Source organism: Mesoplodon mirus, assembly GCF_964341445.2.
Source record: "Mesoplodon mirus genome assembly, chromosome: 16".
NCBI classification, from domain to species: domain Eukaryota; kingdom Metazoa; phylum Chordata; class Mammalia; order Artiodactyla; family Ziphiidae; genus Mesoplodon; species Mesoplodon mirus.
The window spans coordinates 32,280,904-32,297,838 of NC_138992.1; the positions used below are offsets into that span (position 1 = coordinate 32,280,904).

At 36.0% G+C, this 16,935-nt stretch overlaps 1 protein-coding gene across 1 annotated transcript in view; it reads right to left on the bottom strand.

Annotated features, from left to right (window-relative positions):
- Nucleotides 1–1,257: 1,257 nt before the first annotated feature.
- Nucleotides 1,258–16,935, bottom strand: part of FZD6 (frizzled class receptor 6) — a 34,356-nt gene continuing 18,678 nt past the window's right edge. The window contains exons 3-7 of the mRNA XM_082601598.1: nt 14,715–14,911; nt 11,734–12,751; nt 8,755–8,903; nt 7,169–7,597; nt 1,258–2,738 (exon numbers count right to left, since the gene is read on the bottom strand). Of these exons, the coding sequence (XP_082457724.1) occupies nt 2,570–2,738; nt 7,169–7,597; nt 8,755–8,903; nt 11,734–12,751; nt 14,715–14,911 (1,962 nt within the window). The 3' untranslated portion in view covers nt 1,258–2,569. The remainder of the gene's footprint in view (nt 2,739–7,168; nt 7,598–8,754; nt 8,904–11,733; nt 12,752–14,714; nt 14,912–16,935) is intronic.

Consider the following 16,935-nt stretch of genomic DNA (forward strand, 5'->3'; position numbering starts at 1 on the left):
GTTTGATTATATAATGGACATTTGAAAAAGTATTCACAGTGTATGTAAAATGACATTTTCTTCCTCCAGAGAAGATTTTCATTTGTTTCTGCCTGGTGCCTGAGGGTACTAGTCATCCAGAACTACAGTATTCTAATTCCAGGGTTAGAGATTTTTCTAGTCCACCCAGATAGCAAAGCAGGGTTGCTTTCCATATAGTTCATCTTACTCCTAGATGTATTTAATTTATTGTTACTCCTAGATGTATGTAATTTTGACCTTTGAGGTCAAAATTCTGACTCCCTTCTCCTTGTCCTCCAGACTTTGAGGCTGTTAATAGCACTGTTAATGTCTCAGCTAGTGACAAAGCGAAAGAGCGGCATGGACATATATACACTACCAAACATAAGGTAGATAGCTGGTGGGAAGCAGCCGCATAGCACAGGGAGATCAGCTCGGTGCTTTGTGACCGCCTGGAGGGGTGGGATAGGGAGGGTGGGAGGGAGATGCAAAAGGGAGGGGATATGGGAACATATGTATAACTGATTAAATTTGTTATAAAGCAGAAAAAAATATGTCTCAGCTAGCTTTTCCAAATCATCAAATGCTCCCTAGGCAAAAGAAGCACCAAATGTTGGGCTTGGCAGTATGAATTTCTCTTCTCCCAGATCTTAAACTGGCAATTATTTCACATGATCTTATTAGGTTTTTCTAATGTTTTCAGGATGATCTTGTTTTATTTCCCACTGTCAGGAGTGAAAGCAGGGTCCTGGGTTCCCTTTGCTTTACCCCATATCCCAGGTCTAAAACTGGCTTTAAAAAGTTATGACAAATATAGCTCTATAATTATATTTTGGGAAGAAACTGTGACAAAGAGAAAATAACACAAGTCCTGATTGTCTTCTCCTTCTCTAGTTAAAAACCTACTGGTAGGGCTTCCCTGGTGGCGCAGTGGTTGAGAGTCCGCCTGCCGATGCAGGGGACACAGGTTCGTGCCCCGGTCCGGGAAGATCCCACATGCTGCAGAGCGGCTAGGCCCGTGAGCCACGGCCACTGAGCCTGCGTGTCCGGAGCCTGTGCTCCGCAACGGGAGAGGCCACAACAGTGAGAGGCCCGCGTACCGCAAAAAAAAAAAAAAAGAAGCTACTGGCTTATTAGTCATGGAGCCACTGATCGGAAAAACTATACCACTTCTTGGGCCAGAACCACTGTGCATAACCACAGAATACTCTACAATCTCATATACAGAGAAAATTTTATTACTGAAAAGGTCACACAAAGTTTTTGTATACAAAGTTAAAAAATGTGGAAAAGTTAATATTTACAAACTTTTTCATACAGTACATGACAATTTTCTTTTTAAGCTTTAACAGAATGTTAAATAGAGAAAAAAAACCAGAAGTATAAGAAAACCTTGTTCAAGGAATACTAGTCATTGGAAACAAAATTAAGGAAATTCTTTAATATTTCAAAGTATGTTATATGAAATACGCTTCATTCCGTTTATCAGGACTACGTTTGTTTCCATTTGTTTGGCACTAACACTGCTCGTACATTTCTGAATGTTCAGCAAAAGCCTATTTAGCTGCAGAGGTGAATTCTACATGATGTCTGAGAAAGATACCGCACAAATGCAAAGGGTCTGTAGTGTTCTAAATGTTAAGAAACAAAAGTTAAAACAAAAGTATAAGCAACTGTAAATGGTCATACAAACATAATCTTGGGTGGTCATGATATATTAAAAAAAGGAAATCAATTGCACTTGGCTTAATTTATAAAGGAGCAACATATCATCTACTAATCCTTCAGGACATTTTATTTTAAAGAATCAGAAGGATCAGCCAGCAGCATAATATTATCAACAGTGGACACTCAGTAAGCACCTTATTTCAGCTGCATAATAGATCTGTGAAATTCCTAAACCAACTAGACTTTATAAAATTCACACATTGAAGACGATAAGGTAGAGTAAATGGATTTTTTTAGTTGAATTCCCATTATAACATCTTTTGGTGTATCAACTATTTTTTATATTATAAAAGAACACTATTTCTCAATTTTCTTAGAAATTCAGTGTAAAAGCTACCAAAGCAGTGCTAAAATAAGGTATTGGAATAATGTAATAAAAATATTTGAAAAGACTTTCCAGGATTTCTAAAAAAAGCTCAAAACATATAAACTTGTTTTCAAATATATAAAAAAAAGATACAGAGGTAAGTTTTAAATACTTCAGCAAAGAAAAATCTTGATTTTATACCATAAAAGTAAAATAGCATAGTACAACTTAAAATACTTTTAACAAGAGTAGAATCTTCATAAATAGAAAAGGAAGGTTCCTCTAATACTCCCTCCTCCCACACAACTTAAAAAATATCATTAACCTGCACATTTCCATTTTGGGGGTATACTGTTGTCAATTAACCTCTATGTGAAATGAATCATATTCTCAGAATCTATTGTTTCCAGTGTAACAGGAGGCAATGTAGCTTTAAGTGCAGAAGAAGAATATAACAGTGATTCCTATAAGACAGTGTACTGTCAACTCCAGTGTAACAGGAATTCACTTCTTAGTAACGCGATGATCTGGTTTTCAAGTATCTGAGTGACCACCAGTGCCCTGCTCTTTTCCAACTCCTGACGCTGAGTGAACAAGCAGTGATGTGGAGCCTTTGAGGCTGCTTGGCTCTGAAGACCTGGGAACATGCAAGCTGTTGCTCTGCACTGGGCCAGTTTCAGTGACATCACTCTTTGGAGCTAGCCTAGGTAAAAGAACAAAAGCTGATGTACATACACACCAAAGCACAAATGTGATGCCAGTTGTCCTCATAATTGCTGTTTCTCTTTCCATGAGTTTTATTCCAACCAGTATCCACTTTTATCAGAAATAATTAACTCTTTATGTATACTCTTAACTCCTCAAAGTACAAATAATTTATTTTCAAATACAATTTTTGCTAACTTCAGAAACTTCATCAAGCACCACCCCTGTATGGGCTGAGCATGGTGTCTCGTGGGGAATAAGACAGCTTGATTCTTGCCTTCAGTTTAGCAAATTTTTTATCGATTTCCTACCATGGATCAGACACCGTGTAACAGGTTGGGAGCACAAAGATGAGTCCGACCTCAGCTCTGCCTTCGAGGAGTTTACAAATCTAGTGAAAGATAAAGGCATGTATCTAATCATAGATAATCCAGTATGCAAAAGCTGTTGGAGGTACATTTGGCCTATTTGGGAGGAGATAAGGTAAGACAACCTTGAGACCTTAAAGTAGTCAGCTGTCAGTATTTTGGCTAATTTGATATTTACCTGTGTTTGGATCACCTATGACCATTTGGAAAAATTAATTAAAGATAATGTCAATATCCTTTCATGTTCAGAAAATAAAAACATTTTATAATCATCTTCATATAAAATAACAAATACCTTTTATTTATTTTTTTCTGCATCTATTGAGGTGATCATATGGTATTTATTCTTCAGTTTGTTAATATGGTGTATCACATTGATTGATTTGCGTATATTGAAGAATCCTTGCATCCCTAGGATAAACCCCGCTTGATCATGGTGTATGATCCTTTTAATGTGTTGCTGGATTCTGTTTGCTAGTATTTTGATGAGGATTTTTGCATCTATATTCATCAGTGATATTGGTCTGTAATTTTCTTTTTTTGTAGTATCTTTGTCTGGTTTTGGTATCAGGGTGATGGTGGCCTCACAGAATGAGTTTGGGAGTGTTCCTTCCTCTGCAATGTTTTGGAAGAGTTTGAGAAGGATGGGTGTTAGCTCTTCTCTAAATGTTTGATAGAATTCACCTGTGAAGCCATCTGGTCCTGGACTTTTGTCTGTTGGAAGATTTTTAATCACAGTTTCAATTTCATTCCTTGTGATTGGTCTGTTCATATTTTCTATTTCTTCCTGGTTCAGTCTTGGAAGGTTATACCTTTCTAAGAATTTGTCCATTTCTTCCAGGTTGTCCATTTTATTGGCATAGAGTTGCTTGTAGTAGTCTCTTAGGATGCTTTGTATTTCTGCAGTGTCTGTTGTAACTTCTCCTTTTTCATTTCTAATTTTATTGATTTGAGTCCTCTCCCTCTTTCTCTTGATGAGTCTGGCGAATGGTTTATCAATTTTGTTTATCTTCTCAAAGAACCAGCTTTTAGTTTTATTGATCTTTGCTACTGTTTCCTTTGTTTCTATTTCATTTATTTCTGCTCTGATCTTTATGATTTCTTTCCTTCTGCTAACTTTGGATTTTGTTTGTTATTCTTTCTCTAGTTCCTTCAGGTGTAAGGTTAGATTGTTTATTTGCGATTTTTCTTGTTTCTTGAGGTAGGCTTGTATAGCTATAAACTTCCCTCTTAGAACTGCTTACACTGCATCCCATAGGTTTTGGATCGTCGTGTTTTCATTGCCATTTGTCTCTAGGTATTTTTTGATTTCCTCTTTGATTTATTCAGTGATCTCTTGGTTATTTAGTAATGTATTGTTTAGCCTCCATGTGTTTCTGTTTTTTACATTTTTTTCCCTATAATTGATTGCTAATCTCATAGCATTGTGGTCAGAAAAGATGCTTCATATGATTTCAATTTTCTTAAATTTACTGAGGCTTGATTTGTGATGCAAGATGTGATTTATCCTGGAGAATGTTCCATGCACACTTGAGAAGAAAGTGTAATCTGATTTTGGATGGAATGTCCTATAAATATCAATTAAATCAATTGGTCTATTGTGTCATTTAAAGCTTCTGTTTCCTTATTAATTTTCTGTTTGGATGATCTGTCCATTGGTGTAAGTGAGGTATTAAAGTCCCCAACTATTATTGTGTTACTGTCGATTTCCTCTTTTATAGCTGTTAGCAGTTGCCTTATGTATTGAGGTGCTCCTATGTTGGGTGCATATATATTTATAATTGTTGTATCTTCTTCTTGGATGGATCCCTTGATCATTATGTAGTGTCCTTCCTTGTCTCTTGTAACATTCTTTATTTTAAAGTCTATTTTATCTGATATGAGTATTGCTACTCCAGCTTTCTTTTGATTTCCATTTGCATGGAATATCTTTTTCCATCCCCTCACTTTCAGTCTGTATTTGTCCCTAGGTCTGAAGTGGGTCTCTTGTAGACAGCATATATATGGGTCTTGGTTTTGTATCCATTCAGCAAGTCTGTGTCTTTTGGTTGGAGCATTAATCCATTCACATTTAAGGTAATTATCAATGTGTATGTCCCTATAACCATTTTCTTAATTGTTTTAGGTTTTTGTAGGTCCTTTTCCTCTCTTGTGTTTCCCACTTAGAGAAGTTCCTTTAGCATTTGTTGTAGAGCTGGTTTGGTGGTGCTGAATTCTCTTAGCTTTTGCTTGTCTGTAAAGCTTTTGATTTCTCCATCAAATCTGAATGAGATCCTTGCCAGGTAGAGTAATCTTGGTTGTAGGTTCTTCCCTTTCATCACTTTAAGTATATCATGCCACTCCCTTTGGCTTGTAGAGTTTCTGCTGAGAAATCAGCTGTTAACCCTATGGGAGTTCCCTTCTATGTTATTTGTCGTTTTTCCCTTGCTGCTTTCAAGAATTTTTGTCTTTAATTTTTGCCAATTTGACTACTATGTGTCTCGGTGTGTTTCTCCTTGGATTTATCCTGTATGGGACTCGCTGCGCTTCCTGGACTTGGGTGGCTATTTCCTTTCCCATATTAGGGAAGTTTTCAACTATTATCTCTTCAAATATTTTCTCTGGTCCTTTCTCTCTCTCTTCTCCTTCTGGGACCCCTATAATGCGAATGTTGTTGCGTTTAATGTTGTTCAAGAGGTCTCTTAGGCCATCTTCATTTCTTTTCATTCTTTTTTCTTTTTTTTTTTTTTTTTTTTTTGCAGTACGCGGGCCTCTCACTGTTGTGGCCTCTCCCGTTGCGGAGCACAGGCTCCGGATGCGCAGGCTCAGCGGCCATGGCTCACGGGCCCAGTCGCTCCGCGGCATGTGGGATCCTCCCGGACAGGGGCATGAACTCGTGTCCCCTGCATCGGCAGGCGGACTCTCAACCACTGCGCCACCAGGGAAGCCCCTCATTCTTTTTTCTTTATTCTGTTCCACAGCAGTGAATTCCACCATTCTGTCTTCTAGATCACTTATCCGTTCTTCTGCCTCAGGTATTCTGCTATTGATTCCTTCTAGTCTAGTTTTCATTTCAGTTATTGTATTGTTCATCTCTGTTTGTTTGTTCTTTAATTCTTCTAGGCCTTTGTTAAACATTTCTTGCATCTTCTCGATCTTTGCCTCCATTCTTTTTCCGAGGTCCTGGATCATCTTCACTATCATTATTCTGAATTCTCTTTCTGGAAGGTTGCCTATCTCCACTTCATTTAGTTGTTTATCTGGGGTTTTATCTTGTTCCTTCATCTGGTACATAGCCCTCTGCCTTTTCATCTTGTCTATCTTTCTGTGAATGTGGGTTTTGTTCCACAGGCTGCAGGATTGTAGTTCTTCTTGCTTCTCTTTATTTTATATATATATATATATATTTTTTTTAAATGTATTTATCATTTATTTTTGGCTGCGTTGGGTCTTCATTGCTACGCGCAGTCTTTTAATTGTGGCGAGTGGGGGCTACTCTTCATTGTGGTGTGCAGGCTTCTCATTGCAGTGGCTTCTCTTGTTGCAAAGCACAGGCTCTAGGCAAGCGAGCTCAGTAGTTGTGGCTCGTGGGCTCTAGGGCGCCGGCTCAGTAGTTGTGGCACACTGGCTTAGTTGCTCTGCAGCATGTGGGATCTTCCCAGACCAGGGATCTAACCCATGTCCCCTGTGTTGGCAGGCGGATTCTTTACCACTGCACCACTAGGGAAGTCTGACAAATACCTTTTAGACAGTACTATAATGCAGTACTAATTGAAACTTAATGGCCTGTATTTTATATGAATCTTAAACATTTCCCTAAATATACAAGCAACTGTTAACAATTACCACAGAAATGAACATTACTTTTCTATTTGAACAATAAACATCAAAGGGTCTTCTCAATACTAAGAATTAAACTACGAAATAGCATTTATAGACAAAACCCAAACTTTCCTGGATTAAGTGTATAGACATGTCATCTCAAGAATGCTTTCTTTCCAGATATGTTATGCTTTAATGAAAAATGTGCAATGCAGTATTCAAAAAAGTCATGGTTTAAGATAGCAAAGTCCAAGCTCACCTTCCTTCACTCCGTGCACTTTCAGACACACTGCTCTTATCATTCACTTTGGCTGCCCGGCCTTTCCCGTCGGTCTGTTCCCCACAGAGTTTGGAGCTGGATGCTGCTGGGGAGGCAGGTTCCTCACAGTCCTGTTCTCGTAATTTGAAGGTGCTCGCTCCATCTGCTCTCACCTCTCTCACTGATGTTTCTGGTGAGGTTTGTATTTCTGTCAAAGTTTCTTGTCCTAAGTAATCATGGTTAGTGATCGCTACTGCAGAAGTGCCATGATTTGCTGTAGCTCCTGTGCTGGTTCCCATGGATTTGGAAATGACCTTCAGCTTATGTGAACTTGGTTTGTAGTGCTTCTTTTTGTGTTTAACTTTAGAATTGTGCTTTAAGAAAAACTCACATGACTCCTGTAGTACTCTTCGACTTTCACTGATTGGACTGTAAGAAAATCCAAGGAGAGAGTTTACTTGATAAATGTTAAGTGTTATAAAAGAAATCATAAAGCATATCACATATCTTGTGCCAAAAATCCTAATTCATTAAAGTTATGATCTATATGATTTACATTATTTATAAAATCTGGGATTATAAATACTATGAGATATAAGTAGATTGCCATGAAATGAAATCTTTTTGTGCATACACTGTTAGTTGCTTTTGTCAGCATAAAGAGTAGAAAGAAATTAAATAGACAAAATCAGAAGATGAGGGCAAGAAAACTCAAATCAGCATAAAGTAGGGGATTATCTGTATGTGTATCATATATAAATATATCAAATATGAAAGTAAACCAAAGAGAAAGAACACAGAATATAATTAGTGGTCTTTGTTTAAATGCAATTGTTTTCTTTCTAACATTCAAGTTATAGCAAGTTATTCTGAAGTTAGTGTGGGTATATAAATACAGGATAGAGATATAATAATAGTTCAAAAAAATTGAAGTCCAGTTAAATGCAATTCTTCAGACTTCAAAAACTTAAACTGTGAAAAGGTTCTGAAATTTTTACCACAAAAAGAGTTCATTAATCAAACCAACTGGCAACAGTTTAAAAAACTCTATACTACATTGTTGATTGTACACAATGTATAACACATATAAATAACAAAATGAACTATTTACTCATAAATGTAAATCTACTATATTGTTACAGAATATTTCATAAGCTCAAATTTTTACCATCTTAAGCAAGGCAAATAAGTGACGTGTTAAGTCAGTATTATGTGTAATAAAATTTAAAGGTAATGATTGTACATCACATTTGAATCGTACTCTATAGATTGCCTTACATATATTTGACCCATTTCATCTTTCATCATTGATAAAAAAGGATAAAATTATTTAAAATTCTGAACCCAAAGCAATGAACTTTATAAGCCATGGAAAGAAAATGCACTTTTTACAAACTTTTCATTCATATTTCAATAGAATAGTACATGTCAAAGACTATTGTAACAAATGCTAAAATAAAGCATATCTCTCCATGAAAAAGATTTCAACTTGAAACAACAGATTACATAATGAAACTCCAGTACAATGATTTGGTATTTGATCTATTTATTTTAAAACAATATCATATAATTCAATAGATTCTTACTCTTTCTTGCGACTTCGTTTAAAAAACCCAGCCCATTCTGTGCATGTCTTTTTGCTTCCAACCCAGAAGACAGCAGAGATGCCAACAATTAATGTCATCAGATATTTTATCATAAATAAAGCCAACTCTGGTCGAGTTTCTGTTTTTGCCTACAAAAAAGTAATTAATAAGAATTTTAGTGATACATTTAAAGTGGAGAAAAGTCTACACAGCCAATGCAAAACTTGAACAAAAAGTATAAATCAGTTTGTTTTATTATGAAATGTTTGATATAACATAATATGAAAAGTGCTTTAAGTGTAATACAGAAGTTCTGAACAAAGAACTTTTATCAAAATATATAGCTAGAAAGGGAAAATTACTTATTAAATATATTTAGGAAGGACGTCTTATATCTTGGCTTGATATCCGGCATTTTTTTCCCTATAAGTACAGCAGCTTCTTATAATTGCCAAAATATCTGCCTCTCAATATTTATCTTTTCCTTCACTATAATCTATTAAAAAATACATTTAAACTCATTATAATAACATACTATTTTAGAGTCTTTATGCATTGTTGATGTTTTGTTACAAAAACTTAGAGCAAAATAAGTATCAGTAAAAGGTAAAAATGTGGAAATTTTGTAAAAATTAAATCATACTTTTCTTTCAAGCATAAACTTTCAAATATTATTTTTTAAATGTTACAAGTATCAAAATACTATACATTATGCATTATATCTTGCTTTTTGCACTTAGTAATATTTCTTGGAGACCATTCTAGAGTACTTCATTCTTTTTAAAGGCTGTTCCATTGTTTGGATGAACTATAACTTATTCAGCTATCCCTACTAATAGATATTCAGGTTACTTCCAACGTATTGCCATTGCAAATAATGTTGCAGTGACTATCTTTGTATGTATATAATTTCTCACATTTGTGAACAGAGCTGTTGATAAATTCCCAGAAGGACAGGATCAAAGAGTATGAGCATTTTAAATGCCAGATATTATCAAAATGCTTTCCATAGAAGGTTGAACTAATTGAACAGCAAAGTCTAGAACGTGTATTTTGCCAGTTTCATCAATACAGTGGTTATAAAACCTGTCATAAGCAGGAATATAATTTTATTATAACTTTAATTTGCATCTGTCATAACATTTTTCATATGTTTAAGAACAGCTTTTTTATTTTCCTTTTTTGTGACCCCTCTATACATTCTTTTCTCATTTTTATATCAGATTGTTGGCTTTTTTCTTATTGATCTATAGGAACTCTTTATAAATAAGGAAATTAGCCCTTCAATTATGATGTGATGAGTGAATAAATTTTCCCCGTTGGTCTCCTGACTTTGATTATGGTGGGGTTTTTTGCCATGCAGAATCTGAAAAAAGTTTTTTCCTTAGTCAAATTTAGCAATCTTTTCTTTTATAGCTCCTGCATTTTATATCATAAAGTCCTTCCCCACTATAAGATTAGAATTTTCTCATTTTATCTTCTAATATCGTTTCTTTCTTTACATGAAACGTAATCTTAAAAAATCATGTATCTTGGGCTTCCCTGGTGGCGCAGTGGTTGAGAATCTGCCTGCCAATGCAGGGGACACGGGTTCAAGCCCTGGTCTGGGAAGATCCCACATGCCGCGGAGCAACTAGGCCTGTGAGCCACAACTACTGAGCCTGCACGTCTGGAGCCTGTGCTCTGCAACAAGAGAGGCCGCGATAGTGAGAGGCCTGTGCACCGCGATGAAGAGTGGCCCCTGCTTGCCACAACTAGAGAAAGCCCTCGCATAGAAACGAAGACCCAACACAGCCAAAAATAAAAATAAATTTAAAAAAATAATAATAATAAAAAATAAAAAATCATATATCTTAAACTTTTTAGTAGTATGTAACAGTTGCCTTCCCCCCCTAGTTTGCCAAAAATACTGAGGAATCTAGGAGACATTTAATACAGCAGTATCACTTTAAGAGAGCTCGCTTATTAATCATATAGTAAAAACAGACAATGGATAACACACTATGGACAGGATGTAAGGCAAGTAAAACCATTATCCCCACATACCAGTATGTAAAATAGATTTCACTGTGTTACAGTGAAGTAATTTTCTAGAATATAAATTATGTAAAATAATTCAGCCCACACATTGCTTGATCTGATACACTGTGATGACAGCACTCACACTCAATATAATTAGTTAATACCATATATAAATATTCAAGAAAATGTATAAATTCTATTAAAAACAAAGTTTCTATTTTAAAAAACTCAACTAAAATGCTTTAAGACATTTTCTATTTTCAGATATTTATTTTTTTAATCCTAAAATCATCACTTTAATCCAACCAGAAACATCAGAAACATATGAAACATATTTTGTTTTAATTGTGCGTTTTGTCATAAGAAATGACATGGTGGTTTTGGCATAAATTCTGTTTTTATAAGCATATACAAGCAAAGTATAAGATGATATATATCATTTTATTATAAACCCAAATAAGGGTTTCCCCAACTAACTGAAGAATTAAAAACAACTACTTCTCTCTCTCTTTTTCTTTTTTTGGCTGCTCCATTCGGCTTGCAGAATCTTAGTTCCCCAATCAGGGACTGAACCCTGGCCCCCTGCAGTGGAAGCGCCAAGTCCTAACCACTGTATGCCAGGGAAATCCTGCAAGTTACTTCTCTTTTTCTCCCTATGACAAGACCTGTTCTTCTGATTCTGTTCTGCAGTACTATTCATCTGCCTTTGCAATCTTAATTTTTAAAAGAATAGCTAAAGGAGGCACTTTACTATTGTAACTGAAGCTAAAACTTCAGGAGAGAACTTTGGGGTACTTACCCTAGTTTCAACTGAGGCATAGGGAACAACTCCCTCTGTCTATTGGATTTTCTCACCTGAAATCTAATTTTATGGTCATGACTAATTCAAAGATATTTCCAGGGAACATTTGCCATGTTAAAATTAAATAGTGAAATAACACAAATGATAGGTTTTACCTGGTAAGGACATGGGATGTGGTACTGGCGACAATGGTCAGAGACCCAAGTTATCTCCCAGGTTATCCTGTTCACTTGCTCATAGACATAACATCCAAGAAGTGTCACTAATGGCACAAGATACAGGCCACTGAAGACTCCAATTCGAATCATAAATTTCTTTAGTTTCTCTTGGTTCCGGCCATCATGTTGTATAACTTGTCGAACATGATTTAAGGAAATAATGCCAGCTAAAAGAAGAGAGAGCCCGACAAACACACAAAGGCACAGTGGCAAGAGTACAAAGTAGCGAGAGGCATCCAGGTCATAAAGGCCGACAAAGCAAACTCCACTAATGTTGTCCCCTTCAACTTTGTTCATAGCAAGAAGCATAACGGTCAGAAAACCTGGTATTCCCCAAGCAACAGCATGAAACCACACTGCTTTCTGTTCAATGGCTTCACAACTCCATTTTCTCCCAGCAGCTAAGAACCAAGTAATGGTAAGAATCACCCACCACACAGTGCCAGCCATTGTGAAAAAATACAAAAACATAAACAAAACGGTGCAAGCCTTATTTTGAGAGCCTAGAACAACTGTGTCACCAAGTTCTAGTTTCTCATCTGCCTTATTGCAGGCTGTGTTATTGCCTAGCAAGAATCCAATGAAGTACATAAGAGATACAATGCTGTAACAGACAGAGTAATATATAATTGGTCTCTCAGGGTATCTGAACCTTCTAACATCAATTAAAAAAGTAAGGAATGTAAACAGAGTTGCACAAAGACAAAATATTGAAACTATTCCAATAAAACTTTTTGCAAACTCTAGCTCATCACTTTTAAAATACATGTTGGGGCATGGAGGTGCACATTGGTCAATTCCCAGAAACTTATAGCCTTGTCCCCCAGAAGTCTTAAGATGCCTTGGACACCAAAATCCAATGTCTCTTTGGACTTGTTCTGTTTTCTCGTGAGGAATGAGAAACTCTGTGTGTTGATCAAAAGTTACAGGAACAGACTTGTCACAGTACTGTAATCTGTAAAGATTTTAAAAAATAATACATGAAGTTGACATTTTTGAGTCACTATTTTAATACTCTGCTTTACAACTATAAAATATTTCCTTATGCATTCATAACTGATGGGAAGACATACAAGCTTAAAGAGATTACAGCTTTAGAGCTGGGGAGAAAGTTTTGAAGTTGACTAAAAACTTGTAGGTGTTAATGAGGCCCCAACACACTAACAAATATATTAAGTATCAGGCAAGTGAACATGAAAACTCCCTTACTCAGAAAACAATCAATTAGTAATTGTTAAATAATTTCTGGTTTCAAGACTAAGTACTTAAGAAAGAATTTATCTTGACTGGTATTCTCTAGACAAAAAAATGCTGGCTTGTCTGTTTAAGCATTTGAAATATGTCTTGGGGAAATTAGTTTTTCTTTTCTAGCGTCCATGAGCAAAGTAGATCAGCCACATAGTAAGGTGATGACAACTAAAATGACTGAAATGAGATCATTTCCCGGATGGAGAGGACAGAGTTCAAGTGATATCTAAGTTCATAAAGAAGGGCAAGAAGAGGAAGGCCAAGGACCAGCTTAACTCACATCACCATTTTGTTGCAGTGTGGCTGTTTGCCTCCCTTGTTTATGGGCAGACCAGAGTGATAGAAAGGGATATGGCTGTTTTGTGCAGCACTTTATCACTGAGTTGTCTCCACACACCAGAATTATTTTGGAGGATCTACATAGTTTAGAAATTAGTGGAGGTTTTTAAGGAGAAAGCGTTTGAAATATGCTTTAGATAAGAATAGAAAATAATAAAACATATGCCCATAAAAACAACACAGATGTATCTACAAGCTTTTTCAAAAGGTGGTATATCAGTTTTGTTTTATATCTTTTTAAATAAAGCAATATAACATTACAGATAGTTTGGACCCCTTTCTGGTCCTATTCTCTTTTCTGTCTCTTCCAAAATATTCATTACTACAAGTTCAGTTTTTATTTCTCCTCATGCATTTTAAAATATTTTACTATGTTATTTTCCAACTACAATGTTATATAGTATTATTTTACAGGTTTTGAACTTTATATAAATGACATTGTGCTATATACATCATACTTTTTTTTTTTTACTTATGCCATAATTTTTAGATTTATCCATTTTGACAGATGTGGGTCAACTGCATTCATCTTATAACTGTATAGTAGTATTCTAGTGTGTAAGTACATCACAATTTAGTTATCATTCTTACAGTGGACTTTCAGACCTTTTCTCATTTTAAAAAAAATACAAATAATGCTATAATAAGTATTCTTGCATACGATTCCTTGTTTGTGAAAAAGTTTCTATAGAAGGGGATCTCCTAAGATGTATGGCATGAGCATCTTCACCTTTACTATGTACTAAGTTGTTCTGGAAAGTGATTAGGTATCTACCAGAAATGTATGAGTTCCACAAGGGTCTGTAGTTTCTTCAGTCTACAGATAAAGAAACAAAAAGAGAGCCACCTTCCTTCCCACATTGATTATATGAGGTATCATTATGTTAGTAGAATATTTCAAATTACAAGCTCCCAACGTCTAGAGAATAGGAGATAAAAGTAATCAATCAAGACAGATGCAAAAAGGTCCATGAATTGATAATAAGGCCCATTTCTCCCCAGTTTAGGGCAAAGGCACCATCACACATTCTCATAGAACTATGCACCTTCATTTGTTGTATTAACACAGTTGTAATTTTGCATTTATTTTTATGATTATTTGATTACTCTCTGTTCCTCCCACCCCACTGTGAGTTCCCTGAAAACAAGAACCAAGTCTGGTTTTGCTCACCATTGTTTACAGTGTTGATATATAGTAAGTGCCTAACATATATTAAGTGTGCAGTAAACAGCTGTTGACTTAAATAATGAAAGCCTGTCACTAATATTCTGGAAAATTAATACCAATATTGAAATATCATCAGTAGCTTTCAGATGAAAACATAATTTACCTGTCACATTCAAGTTCCTCAGGCCATCGGATCCCAAAAGTGTCCATTAATTTTTTGCAGTCAGAATACACTTTCTCACAAAATTTACGACAGGGTGGAACCACATCAATTTGCTCTGTGCAGGTTGGTACAAAAGCTTTGCAAAGGAAAGTTTCAACATTTGGTGAACATTCCAGATTTGCAAGAGGAAGAAAAAGCTATTAAGAAAAACAGTAAGATAAGGTTAGAAAATATTTTAATATAACAAATGAATTTTTTGGTATATACTTTTTCACTTAGTCTCCAAAAGAATCTTTAAATCTCACTCTCAATATAATCAAATTTGAGGAGATACTTTTGTTTAGTTAGACATAAGAACCCTTAATACACAGTGAAATATTATTTTATTCAACTATGTATTTTTCAAGAAGACATGCTAAATCAAAACAAATCAAAAGTATGAGTTGATTGCTAGATGAAATAGATCATATAAATATTTAATTTGTAAGTATATGCTGAAATACCTTAACACTTTACTGTGTATTCTAGAGAATAAAGGTGGGGTGGAGGGAACAGCATGAAAAAGGCATGAGGATCACAAGAACATGGAGTATTCAGGGCAAGAAGTCCAGTATGACTACAAGATAAGGTCAAAGAGGTGAAGTCAAGGACAGAGTAGAGAGAGATGAGACTGGAGAGGTTCTCTGGACCTGATCATGGAGAGCATGGATGACATGCTAAATTGCTTGGATTTAAAAATAACGAGTGGGATACTATGGGAGAGTTGTAAGCAGGAGGTGTCTCTACAGTCTGACAGCTAAGTTTGAATGTTAGCTCCACATTTACTAGTTTTGTAACTTTGGCGAGTTACTTAAATTCTCTGTGCCTTAGTTTCTTCAACTGTAAACTGGCAATAATAACAGTACCTGCCTCATAAGATCATTATGAATACTAAGTTAATAAATGTAAAGCATTTATAACAGTGTCTGGCATACAGGTAAGTACTCAATAAATATTAGTTATTGTGATTACCCTTTAGAGAGTGTGGATAGGTTCTGGAAAAACATGGTAGATTGAGCACATATGTTTATCTCCTTTCCCTCCTCCTTGCTTCCTCAGTAACTTGACGATAAAGAAAAAAAAAAAGGTACTAATCTATTAGTAAGTGAACAAGAGAAACAACATTAGCATATCTGAGTTTTCCAAAGAACAAAAATGAAACAAAACAACAAAAAAGAAAGTCCTAAACTTTGAGCGACAGAAAGCTATTAGAGGAGTGATAAGTCACTTAACGGGACAAAGCTGGAGTGGAGGGATTCACGTGAGAATGAGCTGATTTGCCCTAAAGAATCTGAGAGTCTCAGTTCTTTGAAGCACCAAGTAGCATAAAAGGCTAAAATTGGAGGAATGTTTACAAAATTACTTCCTCACTATGTCACCCCCCATCCCCACCCAGGCAGCCAGATGACCACCGCATTCTACCAGAGTTGTTTCCAGAAGAGATGGCACTAGAGACGTTCTGCACTTGGGTATCAGGCACAGAGCAGGGCAGAAGTACAATCTACAGTGACGAAAGGGGGACTGAGTAAGAGTCTACCTACAGAAACAGGAAGCCCTCACCTTCTTTTCCTGCTCTATTCCCAAAAGGCTGGCAAACAGGCATATACCTACCATCCCCAATCTTTGAAAAAACCCGACAGTCTTGGAGAAAAGACCTCTCTCTACACATTGACAATGAAAAAGCTAGTCAACCTCAAGCTCACCTTACCACGAAGCCCACCGGTGACCAGTCCCATTCATGCACACAGAGCTTTTCAGGGCCCCACAAACATGAACGGGCAGCCAGGGATCATCAGGCATTTGAAGAAAGCATCATGAAAGACAGAGACCAAAACAAGCAAGCAGATAAAAGGAAATTTGGAGGAAACAGAGACTATGCAGGGAACAGAAGAAAACAAATCACAAAACAAACAAAACCCTGAATAACTTAAGTGAGAAGCTATCACTTCCATTAAAAAAGAATAAGATGCTATGGAAAATTTAAAAATAGTAAGATAGCTGAAATTAAAAACTCTATAGAAGGATTAGAAGATAAAGCTGAAGGAAGAGATGGACAATAGGAGGATCACTCCAAGTGTCCAACTCCTGACTAAAGGACTTCCAGAAAGAAACAAGGAAAATGCGAGTTGGAGTGATAATCAAAGAAGAAATTAAGAACATTTCTCAGAACAGGATACCAGTT